This window comes from Engraulis encrasicolus, chromosome 13 (assembly GCF_034702125.1).
Source record: "Engraulis encrasicolus isolate BLACKSEA-1 chromosome 13, IST_EnEncr_1.0, whole genome shotgun sequence".
In the NCBI taxonomy this organism is placed as follows: Eukaryota; Metazoa; Chordata; class Actinopteri; order Clupeiformes; family Engraulidae; genus Engraulis; species Engraulis encrasicolus.
Genome location: NC_085869.1, coordinates 20,099,539 through 20,120,148, shown reverse-complemented (window position 1 = coordinate 20,120,148; position 20,610 = coordinate 20,099,539). Strand labels below are relative to the sequence as shown.

General features: G+C 43.7%; 1 protein-coding gene across 1 annotated transcript in view; it reads left to right on the top strand.

Moving 5' to 3' along the window:
• Window positions 1-1,496: 1,496 nt before the first annotated feature.
• itga6a (integrin, alpha 6a) overlaps window positions 1,497-20,610 on the top strand; it is a 34,255-nt gene continuing 15,141 nt past the window's right edge. Inside the window, exons 1-5 of the mRNA XM_063213409.1 lie at window positions 1,497-1,683; window positions 12,843-12,970; window positions 16,250-16,329; window positions 17,885-18,146; window positions 19,401-19,532. Coding sequence (XP_063069479.1) covers window positions 1,502-1,683; window positions 12,843-12,970; window positions 16,250-16,329; window positions 17,885-18,146; window positions 19,401-19,532 — 784 coding nt within the window. The 5' untranslated portion in view covers window positions 1,497-1,501. The remainder of the gene's footprint in view (window positions 1,684-12,842; window positions 12,971-16,249; window positions 16,330-17,884; window positions 18,147-19,400; window positions 19,533-20,610) is intronic.

Here is a 20,610-nt window from a genome sequence, read left to right as displayed (position 1 = left end):
GTGTGTGTTTGGGGGAGCTGATGGCATTGGCACCACATCCTGGCTGGCACACAGATTGCCCTCTTCCTCCCGGCCCAAAGGATGTGCTGCTCAGCTAAGACATCTCCACCCTCTCTCTCTCTCCCTGGAAAGAATACGGCAGGCAGCCCATCCTTCTCATGAGACACTCCTCCGTAAATACCCCTACACAATTGCTACGTTTACATAACGGTTTTAATTCCGAATTAATCATTCAGAATGAAATAGTTCAGTCGAATTTACTTTTACCTTTCATTTAATTCCGAATTATGAAGTGTTTATATGACGTTTTCAAAGTGGAATTAAGCTTTATTCAGAATTGAAGTCAGTTAATTCCGAATTAAATGTGTCATGTAAATGTAGCAAATGTGGTATTGGGGAAATGTTGTCATTGTGTGCTTATTCGCACTTCAAATGGTCCCACCTGATGAATATTGTGTTTTTTTCTCCACTATGTAAACCAGTGGTCTCCAAATGACGGCCCGTGAGCATGGTCCAGCCCGGGCATGGCAACACAATTGGCCCGCCATGAGGTTGGAAGATATGTATGTGTGCTATCTGTGGCCGTACGGTCGGTCGGGCGATTTGTTTGGCCCTCAGCCACATTTGCGCCACATAATATGGCCCTTGGGGGAAAATAATAGGAGGCTGCTGATGTAAACCTAATGATTTGTATATTTGTAATGTGCTGTGTCTCTGCCTGGATGGGTGTGCTGCTGAGATCTGCCTTCCCTGAGCTATGCAGCACTGAAGCTTAGGGACACAATGGAATGAGGCATGCAAACGTGCCTGTCCGACCCCCTCTTTGTCCGCCCAGATTTGGGAGGCTCATTTGTCCGGCCTACTGGGCTTCACAGTTGACTTGCTGGCCATCAGTGTTCCCAATCTTGGCTTTTGTATTGCCAGGGCAACATGCTCCTCTGCTTCTCCACCATTATCAGCCAGATAGGCCTCACACCCCTCTCCTGATGACACCCCTCTCCTGATGACACCCCTCTCCTCTCGCTCATGTCACAGAGCATGCTCTTTCCCTACATTTTTTTTGTATTTGGCTTGTTGATTTATTTGACCTCGTGGCACTCATCTCTTTGTCCCAGAAACCAATAAGCTCTCCCCATAATACATCAACATTTGATGTTTCTTTTTATGAGTGAGTTGATAATTGATAATTGCGTGATAATAACTCAAATAGCCATTGCTCACGTGAAACTAAAGCTGACAGAACTAACTTCTTAGCCAGTGTGAAAAAGGGTTGTTCACAGCAGGTGAAGTTAGGTCTGTTTACAAACTCCATAACGACCACCTCTTAGAAGAGAACGACGTATGAGGAGAGAAGAGCCAGCAGAGGAGGGGCTCTGAGAAGGACAAACTTCGGCGCCTTGCTCAAAGCGCGCTGGAACCATCAGTAGTACTACGGACAGTCTTGGGAAGAGAGAGGGAGAGGACAATTGGCGAGCGCAAGTGCCGGATTAATCTCATCGCCATGGGGTTTTATGGAAGATTTTCGGGAAGCCATATATGGATTTGCTTTATTTCCCAATGGATCTTCGTCGGAGCCTTCAATTTAGACACAGATAATATACTGAGAAAGGATGGAGATCCCGGGAGTTTGTTTGGATTCTCTCTCGCAATGCACCGGCAGCTGATGCCTTCGGACAAAAGAATGTAAGTTGTGCCATGCCCTGTCCCCTACTCTACTGAAATGTATGGATTTAATGGGTCATATGTTACTGGCACAATTGTAAGACTTCCTCCGATCACAATTACAACTTGCAGTAGCCTATTTCACGTTGCTCTGTATCGGGAGGCAAATGCACCTGCGTTAAAGCGCACCCTCTCCGCTTTGACCGGGACAAAAGTGTGTAGTAATTGGTATCCATGCCGTATTCGATGTGTAAAGCTTTCTTACTTATATGTAGCCATAATGCTCACTTATTTTATATTGTATTTTAAATGCATAACGTCACAACAGCTTCCCAGCGCGCGGTGTGTGGTTGTGAGTGTGGGGGACGAAGTCAAAAGTAGTTGATGCACCCTTTGACAGGGACCTAAGTTAACAATGCCAGACAGAGGAGGCTGCATCAGAGTGGGGGAAACAAATATATGCATTTGAATAGTAAGACCTATTCTCTCCTCTCGTGTCGTATTGTATGAATGGTAGCAGGATGTTGTTTAGAACCCTGAATAAATCCTGAAGTGTTTTAGTCCTGGTTGACTAAATTTTGTGGTAAAACTAAGAGTCAAGCCTATTTGGATGTTTAGTTTTGGAAACCCAGAGTAAAAGTTGTTTACTTTTTCTTTGTTTAAACCTTTTCTTGCATAAGTTAATATTATGGGCCTCTTACCTGTTAAATCCCAACCCCATGCCAAAGCAACTGTGAGAAACTTATTTAGCATTTTGGCCCATCTTGGAGCAGACCTCATGAGAAGGCCAAATACATTTGGAATGATTCGGTCTGTCTTTGTCACTACTGATTAGGGTGACCATATTCCAATATGTGAAAACCAGGACAACAGGGTTTTCGTTTGTTTGTTTGTTTGTTTGTTTGTTTGTTTATTTATTTATTTATTAAGACTTTGTGGGCTCTTTTAGTATAGTATGTGCAGTATATGTGCACCTTTTTGTGTACCCTAAATACACAACTGCTACTACTACTGTGTAGGCATGGGACAACATGTTAACCACAATACCTACTGTGTAGACCTGGGACTACATGTTTACCACAATACCTGCTGTGTAGGCCTAGGACTACATGTACATGTTTACTGGATGTGCTACTTATATAAGCATGTGCTGCTGTTTGATGTCTCTCTGCAAGATCCTTTCAGCTGAGATGAGCTGTGAGAGGAAACGGTGTGTGACCCCACGCCTGTTTGCGCATCACTTGGAGAGGAATGAGCCCTGAGTGAATGATTGGTTTAGTGTGTGTGTGCGAAGAGCAGCAGTTTGGAGAGGGCAGAGTGTGACTTTTATGTGTACTGACCTGCTGTGCTCTTACATTCTGCAGTTTTAGACATTATAAGACATACCATTATTAGTTCACCTCGATGAAGATATAAATGTGTGTGACCTTTGTTGTAGAGATGGCTTGTGGTTTTTGTTTTGCTTTTTTTTCCCATTTAAGGGATCGAACGCTGTCTTTTTGGAGGAAGCAGTGGTGTAGTCTACGTAGAACGCGGGTATACGGAGTATACCCACTTCTAAATGTCAGGGATTTCAGTATACCCACTTAAAATTGATTGATGCATTGTTTTGAATAGCACAAATATATACAGTATACCCACTTCAAAAAATGCTCAAATATACAGTATATACCCACCATAAAAAGTAGACTACACCACTGGGAGGAAGTGGTGTAGACTCTGTCTGCTGTGGTGTCTATGTGCCAGTTATCCAGACAGAGCTAGTTGCCGCATGCATCGTCTTCACATAAAGAGATCATGTAGGACTGATAGCCCCACGTGCAGCAGGTTTTTAATTCCTTAGATCGCCTGTGATTTCAAGAGCAAGATGGCTGAGGGTGGCAGGCCTGGGACGGAGGTTTCAGTTTGTCATCTTTCAAAAAATGGAAGAATGCTCCATCCCACTTCTTTTTCATGTATACGTATACATGCATGATTTTTGAATGAAGACTAAAATGAAACAAAATGATGGAACAAAATGTTTTGTACTACATTGTTTTATAATGCATGGAAAAGCTGCCTCTGGTACATCTGAATACATATTGGCCTATTCCTTTTTCCATTTGCATTACTAGAGCAATGCTAGCGTGCAAGGAAATATATAGTGTGATAACGAAGAAATACTGTGGTATAGTCTGTCATTCATGCATAGAACCATGCCCAATGTTGGGCTAGTTACTCAAAAACTGTAATGCATTACTGATTACATGTTACTGTCTTTTCAAAAGAATTCCTTACACTACAATATTACTATATTAAAAATGTAAGGCATTACACTACTATTGCGTTACTTTAGTTACTTTCGGCAAAAGAATTGTAGGCCTAAATATGGATCTGGCAATTTATTACAGTGTAAATCAAGCTCATGAGTCATGCCTTCTTCACCTCCCATCCAGGAGGTGCTTTTGGAAGCATGCAGACTAAAAACTACCAGGTTCAGGAATAGCTTTTTTCTGACCCACCACACTGAAGACCACTAAAATCCAGGTCATTGTAATGCAATTGTAACTTAAGTTATTTAGCATTGTAACTAAGTAAATATTACCGATTTTTGCCCTGTAGGCCTAATGCCTTACATTACTGCATTACAGCAAAAAAGTAATGCATAACAGTATTCAATAACAGTATTGCATGTTCTCTCAAAAGGCAAATGTGAAAGTTTCAAAGGAAACATCGATCACAAACAGACTGTTGTTAAGGAAGTTGAGTTGTTTTGTAGTGAGGGCCTCTGCTCTGCATCATGTTCTCAGAAAAGGAATCTGTGAAAGTTTCAAATAAAACATCGATGCACACAGACAGACGGCTGAGGAAGTTGAGTTGTTTTGCAATAAGTGCCTCTGCTCTGCATGATGTTCTCTCAAAAGGAATATGTGAGAGTTTCAAATAAAACATCAACGCACAGACAGACTGCTGTGCTGAGGAAGTTGAGTTGTTTTGCAGTGAGAGCCTCTGCTCCAGTCCCTGCACAGACCATTCTAGCTCTGACGGCGTGCAGAAAAGCATATTTGATAAGCTCAGCAGCTGCTGATTTGAGGCAGCAGGTGTGGTGAATAGTGTGAGACTCAGTCATTTCCTCTCTCTCTCTCTCTCTCTCTCTCCCAGTGATTACACTAGACCCTCTCATCACCATGCTGCAGCCTGATAACCTTCCAGTGGCAGGGCCGGATTAAGATGGGGCCCCTAGGCTGCAGGTTGCAATTGGGCCCCCAGGATGGCAAATTTTGCGACAAATTTACATAGACAGTGACATTATTACGAGCTAGGAATTAGGGATAGCATGTCTACCAACTGCCGCAGCAGGACAGATGAATTTTCCAATATTGCTTCTTGTCACAATGCTGCACTATTTCCCTTTCAGCTAATCAGAAGCCCCCTGGCAGGAGGGGAGCCCCTAGGCTGCAACCATATCTAGCGTCTGCATTAATTTGGCCCTGATCAGTGGAGGTTTTTACTGAGGCATTTTGTCTTCACTGACGCGCTTGCTTGCTTTTTTTCTCGACTTTTTAGTGCCATGATCACATGTACACAATTTAATGTGCGAAAGGTTAGTTTCTACTGAACAACAACAAAGGAGGTCTTTGTAAGCTGTCACATAGTTCTATTGAGTGAATATGTGGCTGCAGACTTGGAGTGAACTATCTGTTTTATTGCGCACACAATAGGTTCTTTCCTTCCTGCCATTCATATATTTCCTTTGGAGAGCAGAGAGGACGTGCAGGTCTGTATTGTGTGGAGCCATCTTTTCCATTCGGAGTATCACAACAGTCTCTGCACCTTCGGCAAAACAAAAGATGGCACGCATCCGGTTTTACAGCTCTCTCCCTCGCTCCCTCTCTGTGGGTGTGTGCGTGCATGTGCATCTTCTGAGAAATGCAGAGAGAGACAGCAGAGAGAAAGTGTGTGTGTGTGTATGTGTGTGTGTGTGTGTGCGGGCGCACGTGTGTGTGTGTGTGTGTATGTGTGAAAGAGAGTGACAGAGAGAGACAGAGACAGAGAGAGGGGGGGAGAGAGAGAGACAGAGAGAGAGACAGAGAGAGAGAGAGAGAGAGAGAGAGAGAGAGAGAGAGAGAGAGAGAGAGAGAGAGAGAGAGAGGGAGGCAGCAGCGAGAAAGGAAAGGTCGATAATGTGGTTGGCATATCTTCACTGTGAAACCCGAGAGAACTACCCCATGGGTAATGCAAACAGGACCATCTGTGGACATAGCATGATAGATGAGCCATGAGGCGCTGTGTAGCGTCCGTGCTGCTGAGATAGACATTTCCCATGATGCCGCTGAGTCAGTCACTAATCGACTGGGGCAGAGGAGGAGGGTACTTGTACTCTTACTTCGTTCTTCGCCCAGAAATGCTTTGGCACCAACGGCAGTAGCGGAACAGAGGTGCGGGCGCTTGCCAGCGAATCCGTCACGCTCTGGGAGGTGGAGAGTGGTAGGGGTGATGTGATGTGATGTGATGTGGTGATGGTGGTGGGAGTGCAGTGGGGGTTTTCAGGGGCATTAGGGCTGATGTGTGTGGTGGTGGAGGTGGTGGTGGTGGTAGTGGGGTGGGTATTGGTTCACAGCTGGGGTGGTGGTGATGTGGGTGTTGCAGGGTGTCCAGCCCACCATCACCACCCCCACCACCACCACCATGTGAGCTCCAACAGCTGGCTGACTCTTCTTCCTCTGGGACGATGTGGTGGTGGTGGTGGGGGGGTTTCAGGGGCATTAGGGCTGTTGTGTTTGGTGGTGGTGGTAGTGGGGTTTGCAGGGGCATGTGTGTGGTGGTGTTGGTGGTATGGTGGTGGTCCAGGGGGTCCAGTCCCTGCAGAGGCCCCAGTGTGGGGGGAGAACTGGCTGGCTCTTCCTCCTCTGGGAGGATGTGGTGGTGGTAGTGGTGGTGGTAGTGGAGTGGGTTTTTAGAGAGAGGAAGAAGAAAGCCCAACTGGGAAACTCCAACTCCCATTGTTATTGTGACACAGCACTCCACAGACACTGCACACAACGAAAATTGCATTTATGCCTCACCCGTGCAAAGGGGCAAGCCCCCAAGGGAGCAGTATGGCGAGACGGTACCATGCTCAGGGTACCTCAGTCGTGGAGGAGGAAGGGGGAGAGCACTGGTTAATTACACCCATCAACCTGGCAGGTCGGGTGACGAACCGGCAACCTTTGGGCTACAACTCTGACGCCCTAACCGCTTACCCATGACTGCCCTATTTGCAGGGGCATTTGGGTTGATGCGTGTGGTGGAGGTGCTGGTAGTAGTGGAGTGGGTTTTGCAGGGGCCGTTAGGGCTCATGCGTGTGGTGGTGTTGGTGGTATGGTGGAAGTGGTGGTCCAGGGTATCCAGAGTATCCCAGTGTGTGTGTGAGAGAGTGTGAGAGAGTGTGTGTGTGTGTGTGTGTGTTTGTGTGTTTGTGTGTGTGTGTGTGTGTGTGAGACAGTGTGAGTGTGTTTGTGTGTGAGTGTGTGTGTGTGTGTGGGGGGGTTGGTTGTGAGAGCCAGCTGCTGGAGCTCATGTGGCTGCTGTGAGTGAGTACACAGCTGGGCAGCAGCAGCAGTGGCAGCAGCCTGTCAGCACACAGCACAGCACAGTGCACGGTGACAACACAGCCATCAGCCGCCTCTAGCACCTCCCTCTCAGGACAGCCCCCCCCCAGTACACCCCAAAAAACATTACACCCAGCCATTACCCCAAGCCACCTCCCTCTCAGGACAACTCCCTCTCTCTCTCTCGCTCTCTCTCGCTCTCTCTCGCTCTCTCTCTCTCTCTCTCTCTCGCTCTCTCTCTCTCTCTCTCTCTCTCTCTCTCTCACACACACACACACACACACACACACACACACACACACCAAAAAATATTCCCCCTGCCAGCGTGCACCTGCAGTCTTGCTTTTGTTGTCTGTGCCAGTGGTGGGTGGCATAGCAGGCTAGCATTGTCATAGCACCTCCATAGTTCATTGTGTTGAGCTCCGTGAGGGAATTCTTTCTCCTTTCTGTTTACTTGCCTCCTCCATATTTTTGACTCCCAATCCTCAAAAATAGAGAGGGCTATGTTGCTTGTTGAGTGAGTTTACGAGCGCCATGTTGTTTGTTGAGCGTGTATACCTCGTGCAAGCAGCTGTGAAATGTTGAAGGCATGTCAAGCCTTAATACATTCTAAACTCACACACAATACAGTGAATGCCCCGCCGGAAGAAAATCTATGTCAGTTTATATCTGTTAACCAAAAGTAAAAGGGGAACTGTCTATGTTCAGAAAAACTAAACCAGGTCATCCTAATAAGCTCAATTCTGAGCCAGATAGATGAGATGAGCCAAAGGACAATTGTCAGCTAATTTCAACATGCATTTTTATTGCTCACTCTACCATTGATTTTGTCGACTTTATGATGTGGACACAAAGCGAATTGGGAGAGAGATGGGGAGGGGTCGGCAAAGGACCTGGGCTAGGAATTGAACCCTGGTCAGCCGCATGGCAGGCGAGTGCCCTACCGGTTGGCCACGGCAGGGCCAATCCTGGCCATTCTAATGAGGGCCATGAGTTTGAAAAGTTCAAATATCAACCCATAGTTAGTGCTGAGTTGTAAAGTCTGTTGATGTTACATACATATTGAATGAAAACTATATGATATTTGGTGTATTTCAAGATGTTTCACACAATACATAAAGTTCACCCATGCCCACTAGCTGGCCAGGATCTCGGAAAAGGCTGAGCAAATAAATGGTGTGCCAAGAGTAGAGACAGGTAAGAGACAGGTAACCAGCGGGAGAAAGAGAGACCAGGTAGGGCTGGGAAATGACCCCGGCTAGATCCGAACTGGGGTCAACATTGGACATGCAAGTTGATTTATGGCCGGGCCTTTAGCGTGCTGTACCACAGCACCCCTGATCCTGGCCATTCTAATGAGGACATGGTTTGTTTACACTGTTAAAAAAACCGTCTTCACATTAGAGGTGGGTATTGGCAAAGGGTTCACAATCCAATACACATCACGATACACATGCCACAATGCGATTCTATTACGATGCATTGTAATTCATTTACTATTGTAATGCATTGGGATATTTACTACAGTAAATGTGTAAAAAGCATCTGTGAGCATCTATGTGTGTACCGTCTGTGTGAAGCACCCAGGAGAGAGCATCACAACAGAAACATTACCTACTCTATACTGAACATAATAAATCAGTGACAAATAGAATTTTATTATTATTAAATGATCGATTGTCATAAATCGATGCAGTATATTGTGAAAATAAAGTATCGCGATACCTCGTCATGAATCGATGCAGTATATCATGAAAATAAGTATCGATGCATTGTCATGACGATTTTTTTGCACATCTTCACATACACCAAATATCATCCCAAACGTTATGCAACATCCACAGACAACTTACAACACAGCAATAACTTGCATGTACAATGCACACTTTTCAAGCCTGTCCCCATCCCTTACTGCCCAAACCACAGGCTGCGTATGGGAAGCTCAAGTCTAGCTTGCCTAATTCTGTGTGGGTATTCCCTATCCAGGGTTTCCCAAGTGGGGTGCTCCCCCCCTTGGGGGTGCGTGGCCTGCCACAAGGGCGAGCTGGATTGAGCAATGGCGGATATGTGTGTTTTTATACAGCATTAATGAAAATTAAGTCGATTTTAATTGTATGGTGAATTGTATGCTTGAAGAAACACCAAGCCTATTGGAAATGAGGATTCCCTAAATGACTGCATAATGTACAATGGTTTGTGTGGTGAAGCCATATTTGAGTGGCTATAAGTACACCAAATATTAGCTTAGGGGGTGCGCCAATCACATTGAAATGCACAAGGGGGGCGCAGGGGGAAAAGGTTGGGAACCCCTGCCCTAGAGACCACTAAAGTCACTCTCTTTGCTCTTTTTGTGCGTGTTCATCAGGGGTCAGCCGGGGCCAAAAGCTTTGTCTTTCAGAGTGACCCCTGAATCGCCCTATCAGGCATTACAACAGCAATGCCCACTGCCCAGCTCCAGTCCTCGCTCCCCCCAGAGAAAGAGGAACTTTGAAGTGATTCACGTTCGGTACGGGAGCCCCCTGCACTACACTGCCCATTTTGCACAGCCTACTTTTGCTCTGTTGTATTCGGAAACAAATGTGGGTCATCTCTGTCTGTAATTCCGTGCTGGCTGCTATGGTGTATTCAACAGCACTGTGACCCACATGCTGATAGAAGGGTAAGCTAGCGGAGGGGGAGCGGAAAAGGGAGTGACGGGGGAGTGAGTGATGATTAATTCTTCACCGATTCTCATCTAACTGTGCCAACACTTAGTTACTCCATTGGCCTGCATGGTGAAATAATCATAATCATTTGAATGTCAGTGAAGTTTTGCCATTCCTTTAAGCCCGTGATCCAGTTAGGTGGCTGTTTGGGACACACCACTTTCACTTTCATGGAGAGGCGGAATTTGACCTGAGACAGAAAAGGTGATTTAAGCGGCACTGAGCTCAAAGATGTGGCCAAAGGTTCTTTTTTCTCATCCTTTCTACCTCAATAATGACCAGCTTGTTTCCCATGTGTGTTGAGGGCAGTGGCTGTAAAAAAAAAAAAACCCACAGAGTGGCAAGAGAATGTCAATGCTGCTCCCTCCCCATCAACTTGCTAAATTCTACAGTCATGACTGAAAGGTGCTGTGGTGCTCGCTCTCTCTCTCTCTCTCTCTCTCTCTCTCTCTCTCTCTCTCTCTCTCTCTCTCTCTCTCTCTCTCTCTCTCTCTCTCACTCTTACTCTGTCCACCAGCCCCCATACCAAACCGTTCTTTGGCACGCCACATTTCTGTGGGAACGGGAACGCGGCCAAAATATTTGCTAACACCTACAGCAATCAGGAAACGCAAATGGATGATAAATTCCAAAGAGTTGTAGGCACTGGCAGCAACATATAAGGGCCACTGTCATTGTCACCATGTCAACTAGTTCTCGGATGCCTCAAAACTGAGCCGAACATCATCCTTTGAAGATGTCTACTCGATATTTATTTTTAATTTCAAATATTTTTTGTATATAAGTAAGCGTTATGCAACTGCAACACTTACCCGGTGTACATGTGTTGTCTTATAATTATAAGTATCATAATTACAAGTATTATAATTACATATTAAACTACACCACATTAATCTGCACTACTAAACTACATTAATGTGTTTGAGGGACACCCATTACTCCTTCACACTGCCTTTTCTAGCCTGATTATCATCGACTCTCAAATCTCTTCTGACCAAGGCATAACAACTAATGTTTCCCAAACGGCATATTTGACCCGCCTCCCTAGATTTGCTACTGGTTGACTGGTTTCCGACAAAGTGGGTAGAGTTCCCGATTTGTCTGGAGATCAGAAACAATATTTACATTGCTCTTGGCCTGACTACCGAAGGTGTTGCGTCACTAGGAGGGCGTGGCCTGGCTATGTCTTTTCATACTCGACATCAATAATATTTTTTCTTCCTTTCAGAGATGTCCGGGCATTACATTAAGTATTTATTTCCTCAGAGTCTCTGTCTTGTTTAGCCTCTTGTCGCCATGTGTACGAGGAGGGCCTGGCCTTTGCCAAGCTTGGAAAATGTGACCCAGTATGTTTTTTTCCTGCTCTTGTCGGTTGTCCAACAATAAGCCGCCTGTTTGCACTCTTAGCCTGGCAGAGATAGATTTACATTTGCTGAAGTGCACAGTAGTGGAGTTCATTCATAAAGCCCTCTCAGAGAGATTGCTGCACGCTGCACTGGGGTTTTATTACAATGGCAATCATTTGCTGTCTTCTCTGAGGTATTATGTGTCAAAATAAGCTAAGTGGTTCAATCAGCTCGCTCCCACTGACAAAAGGTATATTTTCTCTGGCTGTGGAAAGGAGCTGTTTTCAACAGAGCCACTGGAGCAAATTAAAGGGGTCAGCTGTGGTGACAAGGTATCTTATGATAGACCGCTGGCTAATTTAAACAGCAGATTAGCGCTGGGACCTGACTGTGTTTTTTTCTTTTGTTCTTCTGTGTGTGTAAAGTTGTGTTAGTTCTTTATCCTGTTGCTACTCATTTGGTTCTTTGGCATGGCTGTCAATTCCCACTGATGTTAGAACATTGCTGTGCATTTAAACATTAGTTGCTATTGGTTTAAACGCTTTTGAAAAAATAAGGTAATGTTTCAGTGAATGAGTTATTCGAAGATAGACATATACAGTAGATGAAATAACTCAGTTCACTTAAGCATGTGACTTCTGTTAGTGCATGCTCTAATATTGTATAGGCCTATGTAATGAAAGATATTGAAAAAGTAGTCCTCCTATCTATTGTGGGGTTTCCATTGTCCATTCTCTGATCCATATAAATATGTGGATTTAATATGTTGTGCAGCCTTGCCTTGCCTTGTTCACTATTCAGGGTCCTTCCACTTCATTAGGCAGCATGAATTATTGAGCCATCCCAGCTGTTAGGGCATCTGCTGCCAGAGCTCCTGTCAGTTCCAGTTAGTCTCAAAACATGTGACATGATGAGTCATTAGCAAGGCCATTTAGAAACATTAACATTTGTTTTTCTTTTAGGTGTTAGCAGAAAAAAAATGTGTTGTTGATATCTGTAATGTAATACATACCAAATGCCTCTCCAGTGCATTTACACAGTTAAAACAGTTTTAGTCATTCTACAAAGTAGTTCTAGATGAAGTTCGCAGGCTTAACAATGCAATGTGTACTCCAATTACAAAGTACTGTAGAGGTGTGGGTGCTGTGTTTGCACAGCTGGAGTGGGACTGAAAAATAGCCCGGGCATTTTTGGCATAGACAAGCCTCTCACATAGTACCCTGATTTTCTAAGACATTATGGTGTGCTCAGTCCACTGTCTATAGCCTATCAAAGATAGCCTAGATGAACGGACCAACCCATCTACTAAATTGAGGGCCAGTCTCAGCATTGGCCCCTGAGGACTGTTGGCCCACTGGGAAAATGCCCTGTATGCCAGCCCTGTGTTTTAGTCATTCTACAAAGTAGTTCTAGATTAAGTTCTCAGGCTTAACATCGCAATGTATACATCCATTACAAAATAAGAGGTGTGGGTGCTGTGTGTATGTGTGAAAGATATGAACCTGGTGAGTGATGTGTGTATGTGTGAAAGATATGAACCTGGTGAGTGATGTGTGCAGGCTGCTGGTGGGAGCTCCCAGAGCCAGAGGCTTGGAGCTACAGATGGCCAACGTCACTGGAGGCCTGTACAGCTGTGACATCACTTCCCATTCAGATGACTGCCACCGCGTTGATTTTGACAATGAAGGTGAGAGCTCTTGCTTAACCCCTTAGGGCAGAGCCTACGTTATGACCTAACTGTCACCAAAATTGTAATGGCTATTAATCTGTCTTAATCTGTTACTTTAAGGCTCTCTGTACTCTTATGTTGTCATGATGTAGTTGAGTATTTTCAGCAAATAGTGAATAGGCCCGTCGGCGACCCCATCTGCAGTAAGAGGCTACTATGACACCCTGACCCAGCCCCCCCACACACAGACCAGTGTTCTATCAATTGCTTACACATCATTTTCACAACTGCTGTTTTTTTCCCAAAACTCTGCACACAAATTCAACAACTGCTCACGCAAAATGCCAGCTGCTCACACAAAATTCCAACAATATTTAACTGTGTTCAATACTGTACATTTCAAAAGTATGCACTTGCCTCACACCAATAACTTCCAGTGATATAAAAACTTGTGCTTATCATAGCATTGTGTACAATATTGTGTATGTAGAGAGAAAATTAGGGTATTTTCACATACTGTGTCCCCTTTAAGTGAACCGAACTCAATCCAAAAAGTGGAACAGACAGAAAAAGAACTCAGTTCTTCTCAGACTTTTTTGCAACAAGAACCGACTACTTTTTCTGGTCCCACTAACTTGTGAAAGATTTGTAAAATCTTGGCATTATGGTTTAGAAATAGCACCACAGATAAAAAAGATATCAATATTTTGTGCGTAAGCAGTTGAAACATCTGTAATGGGGCAGTGGTGGTTCATGTGGTAGAGGAGCCATTTGGCAACCCAAAGATTGCAGGTTCGAGCTCCTCTATGCCTGACTCCATTGATGTGTACTTGAGCAAGACACATAAACCCAAGTTGCTCCTGGTGGCAGGGTGGTACCCTACGTCAGTGGTTCTTAACCTGGGGTGCGGGCACCCCCTGGGGGTGCGGCAGAGATTTCAGGGGGTGCGCGGAATTTTGTTTGTGTTGAGGTTGTGACCAAAATTCTGCTAGCAAACATTATAATTAGGCCAAATCAAAACCAAATTAAAACATGTTTTGGTCCCCATGTAAAGGTATTGAGGTATTGATTAATGTCTCAAGCAAGAATCATTGTAATTAATCACTTAAATCATTTTTTAGTGCGTATACACTAGGGTGCATCAGTTGCCCCCTATGAAAAGATATTGCCTTGGCCCTATAGTAAAAATGTTCTACACCCAGTAAAAACACACTGTGTAAAATATTTTGAAATTTGGATGAAGTCTAACGGGGCCACCAGCCCCATGAAAATAGAAAATAATGGTGATAGTCAGAATCTTGGAATAGAAATGGACATTTTGGTGCATTAAGCTACCCAATAAAAACATATTGTCTCAGCTGTGTGATAAAAATGGTCTATGCACAGTAAAATCACTCTGTGTAAAATATGTTGAAATTTAGATGAATTCTACCGGGTCCACCAGGCCCATGAAAATACAAAATAATGGTGATGGTGATGGGCAACCTGGATTCCAAAGCTGACATCCAGTGCCACATATTCCAAATGACATACCTAGTTTTACCTTTCCAGTTAGGGCAATTGGACAGGTAAAGCCAGGTAATTTGAAATCTGTGGCACTGGATTGTAGCTTTTGAATCAAGGTTTGCCATTGTCTTAAAACAGAGATGGACAAACCCTGCCCCTGCCAATATAATGGACCAGCTGATCCTAATTACCACTTAAGCCAGGTTGATGAGGTAATTAGTGAGATCACCTGTATTGGGAGCACAAACAGAAGGAATATCTAAGCAGGTTGTGTATTCAGTCGATCCACTTACACAGACTTCAGTCTCAGGACAGACTGATGGTCAAACTGCTATATTTAGGCAAATTTGCTCTTTTGCAACATAATATCAATTCCTTGCTGCCTTGGACCACTGCCAGTATCAAGCAAGAGATTGCAAAGCTGCATGACTGTTATATTTGTGTGTTTCACCTGTGGGCCTACATGGAGGAACATCTGTACTAAAGCTGTGAATGTTCCTTGGAATGCCTAGGCTACAAGGCAGTCAATACAACTGTATTGAAGAGTGCCATTACTTCTTTATCCCATCGCCTGTGGTAGTATTTCACTTTACTCCATCAGATGAGTACCATAACTTACTTGAGAGGCCCTTGGCAATGGACTCTGGACCTGGTGATACCCATGACATACCTAGAAGCCACTTGGGAAGCCACTCTTTCCAACATCACATACAGTTGTATTGTATGTACTCTATTGAACTACTGCAGGGATTTCTTGAAAAAACATGTAATTCCAAGGAGCATTCACAGCTTTAGTACAGATGTTCCACCAGGTATTAACAGCTGCCTGTACAATCCTGTAGGCCCACAGGTGAAGCACACAAAAGTCATACAACTTCGCAATCTCTTGCTTGATACTGGCAGTGGGTCAGCTGGTTCATTATATTGGCTATATTTGGAATATGTGGCACTGGACTTTGGAATCCAGGTTGCCCATCACTATCACAATTGTTTTGTATTTTCATGGGCCTGGTGGACCCAGTAGAATTAATCTGAATTTCAACACATTTTCCCCAGAGTGATTTTACTGTGCATAGAACATTTTTTTATCACACAGCTGAGGCAATGTGTTTTTATTGGGTAGCTTTATGCAGCAAAATGTCCATTATTATTCAGGGCTGGACTGGGCAATAAATTGGGCCCGGGCACTTTTGGATTTAAGGGGGCCCTCTCATTATTATTAGTGCCGGAGAACTGACTCACCGGTGGGCCCCGCACCCTCATGGGCCCCTATTTTCAGTAATGTAAAAGATAAAAAAAATGGGGGCCCACGAGGGTGCGGGGCTCACCGGGAAATGCCTGACATGCCAGTCCAGCCCTGTTTCTATCCAAGATTTTGACTATCACCATTATTTTCTATTTTCATGGGGCTGGTGGATCCGGTAGACTTCATCCAAAATTAAAAATATTTTACACAGTGTGTTTTACTGTGTAGAACATTTTTACTATAGGGCCAAGGCAATATCTTTTCAAAGGGGGCAACTGATGCACCCTAGTATACACGTGTATAAGTTTGGCTTGGGGGTGCGCGGCTTGTCTTTGTTACAGGTAAGGGGGTGCGTTAAGAAAAAAAAGTTGGGAACCACTGCCCTACGTACCAGCCACTGCCACTGCTGTATGAATGTGAGTATGAATGGGTGTATGTGAGACATGCAATGTAAATCCCTTTGAGTGCTGGAAGGAGTGGAAAGGCGCTATATAAAGGCAGTCCATTTACCACTCCATTTGATCTGATTGCCCTCCCTCACGCAGCTGACATCAGGGTGGAGAGCAAGGAGAACCAGTGGATGGGGGTGACGGTGCAGAGCCAGGGCCCAGGGGGCAAGGTGGTGGTGAGTATCTGGACTCTTTCATCTCAAACAAAGTAACTATTAAGCTATTAAAATAGAACATTGTCATTATCATGAATATTATTAAAGGTGCACTGTGTAATATTTTTAGTAGTTTATTTCCAGAATTCATGATGCCCATTACCTCCACCATCAAATTTTAAGTATTCATTATGACTGGAACATTTGCACTTCTCATACATGAAAAGGAGGATCTTCTCCATTGTACGCCATTTTGAATTTCCTTTGGTCATTCTAGTAAATGTTAGTTTATTACTTTGTAAATATTCATGAAAAGATCAAATTTGGCAGTAGACAGTGCAGTTTCAATGAGCAGCATAGTTGCAATACCTGCAATACCTACACTGTGCACCTTCAATATATGACATCAATATTAGCATAACATTAATATAATACATTAACATTAACAGATAATATCCCTCTATTGCATGAACAACCTTTTAAACGTCATATTTTTTTAATGTGTTTTTTAGACTTGAAAGTGGTTAAATAATACAAATTTAAACAAAAATCTAAAAAAAAAAATTGGGGGGGGTAGTTGGTAATTTGTTGCCATATGGCAACAACGCGGGTTCGATGAACATGCTGAAATCAATTTTCTTTCAAAAACATGATCTTATTGAAGGAAATTGTAAACAATTGTAACATTATTATGTTACAATGTGCAATATAGTTTATTTGAAGTAAAATACATTTAGTTTTATTCATATTTTACTAGGAGCTCATTGGAATGCATGTATAGAAGGAGTGTCACTGTATGCATGTGGAAATTAATTTATTTGTTATTATTATATCATACCACTTATGAATGTAGGTATACAAATAGCATAATTTTAAGAAGGTTCATGTTTTCAAGTTAAAATTGTATAATAAGTGCATATAGAGCACTATGTAACTCAATGGGAGCCCTGCCCTATGTAACTCAATGGGAGCCCATTGGGATGCATGTATAGAAGGAGTGTCACTGTATGCATGTTGTTGCCATATGGCAACAAATTAATTTTCGCCTTTTACAGAGAAAGTATAACTTTATATTTGGATTAAAGTATGAAAAATGAAAGTTTACACATCCTAGATTGATGTTGAATTTTATTATGATGAAAGTATGTCTTGAAGTTTGAAAACTAGCTATGTAAAGAGATTCCCACTATGACGTGACCTTCATAGTGTGGTGCATCCACATGAAAGGGGTGTGAAAACAGGATTTCCTAATAAGGTAATGTCTTCAAACTGATAAATATTTCAAAATTAAAGTCCCATGTACACTCACAATGGGAAAAGTGGTGGATATTTGTTATACTCTATTTTAAAAACCCCAAAAAAGAATTTGTTGCCATATGGCAACGCCATGCAATAGAGGGATATAGGATGAAAAGCAGGTAAATCACCATTCATTACACAGATGCATTTTGATGTCTATCGTTCTTACTGTGTGAACACAGGGTGCTGTGAGTTGTTATTTGATTATCAATTGTGTGGGAGGTTTGCTAAATGTGTTTCAATGTGACTTGGTGTAATTGGTGATTTTCTTGTTCAGACTTGTGCCCACCGATACCAGAGGCGGTTCTTTGGAAACACGGCTCAAGATTCACACGATATCATTGGTCGATGCTATGTCCTGAGCCAGGACCTAACCATCGACTTACAATCGGATGAGGACGGTGGCAGCTGGAAGTTCTGTGAGGGTCGAGCGAGAGGTCACGAGAAGTTCGGCTCTTGTCAGCAGGGTCTAGCTGCTACCTTCACCAAAGATTACCACTATGTGATCTTTGGAGCCCCTGGAGCCTATAACTGGAAAGGTAAGAAGTGTTTCAAGCCAAGTTAGTTTGTAAGTTTGTAAGTTAACTCAACTTGAGAAAGCCTTGAGTTGAGTTTAGTCTTGTGTTGAGTTAACTTACAAACTTAAAGCAGCAGGACAACTTGCTGTGCGAAGTGCGAAAAGAATAGATGGGAAGACACTATTAGACCCGCATACACAGGGGCGTAGCACCAAGCTCTGGGCCCTATGGATCCAGTTCCAATTCACACCTCTTCTGTTTATAAAACAAATCTACGTTAGCTACTTTGTTGTTTACAATGCAAGTTCCCATTGACAACTACCCAAATTGCTAACTGGCTAACAACTGCGCTTTCGAGAAACACACCCCTGACTACCTGTTGGGGCCCCCTGACACGTGGGGCCCTGTTGACACAGTTCCAGTTAACCTCCTACTTCGTCACACTTGGACGGTGCTGAGTCCTTATTTGTCATTATGGACAGATTTTGATTTTGATTTTTGCATAATATTACATTGGATTTTGCAGGCGCTTTTTTAACCAAAGCGACTTACAATCGAGGACATAAGCATAACCAACATCACTAGCAGATACAAAGTGCACATGAAATATACAGAACAACAAGGGCAGATGCTAAGGAAGCTTATGTTTTTTGTTGAAGTACATTAGCACAGGGTTAAGTAGAGTATTTTGTTAAACACAAGCAGATAATTGGAGTGCTTCTGGGTCTTCACCTTTTTCCCTTGGTGCTCATCAGTGTAGGGACTCACAAACTTGGTCCAGGAAGACAGATGCTGAGGCACTCAATGTTGCAATTTTTTTACAACATTGTAGCCAAATAAAAAAGTACAAAATTTGCAACCTTGAGTGCCTCAGCATCTGTCTTCCTGGACAGAGTATTTTGTTGATTGTGTACCATGGTGATGCACCCACAGTCTAAAAAATAATTCATTCGGTGTGAAAAATTAGTCATCCATCACAATTAATTTCTCTGCAACCATTTATTGGATTGTGTGGCGATAGCATTCTACATTTTCAGAGAAATACAGTATGTGACATTCACCACAGTGCACACATTTCCATGTACACATTCTTAGTTCCTCTTCTCGCCTGTTTTGAACCGTCTGTGTGGTTTGGCCTCTGTGTCTACTACCCGTACCCCTGGCCCTGACCCTGGCCCCGGCCTCTTTCCCACCAACCAGGCTTGTTTCACTAACACCTCCCCATCTCTCTCCTCCTCTCCCTCCTCTTCCTCCCTCCCTCCCTCACTGCTGCAGGCATCATACGGGCCGAGCAGAAGAACAACACCCTGCTGGATATGGGCATTTACGACGACGGGCCTTACGAGGTTGGCGATGAAAGCCGACTGGATGCAGCACTTGTGCCAGTGCCTGCAAACAGTTACCTGGGTAAGTTACATTGGGCTGTGGAGAGGAAGTAACCCCTGGGGGGAGGCAGTATTTACAACTGTAAAACACACACACATACTCTACATTACATCAGGCCAACACCAGGTCTTAGCACTTGTACTCTCTCTCTACCTCTCTCGCTGGCTCTTTAGCAGTCTCTCTCTTGCATGATCTCTGTTGCACGCTCTCTCTCTCTCTCTCTCTCTCTCTCTCTCTCTCTCTCTCTCTCTCTCTCTCTCTCTCTCTCTCTCTCTCTTTCTCTCTCTCTCTCTATCTATGTATCTCTCTCTCTCTCTCTCTGGTGTGTTGCTGCTCTGAGTTTCCATCAGTGATAAGGCTCTTCTGTCTTCTACCACCCTTTTCCATAAGGGATCTCCGGTAGCTGCTTAGGTATGTGCATCTCCCTTTGGCATTCAGGTTTTTATCATCAGCTCTTCAGAGCTCAACCACAAACATTCCCATGATGGAAAGCAGTCTGCCAGTGACTCCCAAAGTGGGGGCCGCTACCCACTCATGGGCCGTGAAAGGCCTGAAAAATATACTGTATCTCCAATTATTAAAATGTGAATTCAATGTCAATGTCAGTTTTTATTTTTTTAATTCCTGCACACCTCCTTAGGTCAGGTGCGTAGGAGTGGAACCCCAGCGTCACCAACGTTGAGACAAAAAAAGCTCCCGCACAGTGTTCACATTTGCAGAGTTTTACTTACGACGTCATGCGAACAATGTGCGGGAGCTTTTTTGTCTCAATGTCAGTTTTTTCAATTGTTAAATTCAATATTGATATATGATAAAGTTGAAAAAAGGGAAATACAACAAAAATCAAACAAACTGAATATTATTTGAGTGTCATCTCAAGTTGATATGACAGCAGTCTCCTTTTTGCAAAAAAAAGTGTTGATTGTAGTAGTTGTCATTTTAGATTTGGTGGGGCGCGGAAATTTTTCCCCATTTCAAAGTGGGCTCTGGTATTCTGAAGTTTGGAAATCGCTGCGCAGTGTTGACTCGTCATAGTCATGAATCCATGATAAGACGGGTGAGGAGGCAGGAGTGGGCCGGGTTTCGGGGTTGTTCCACA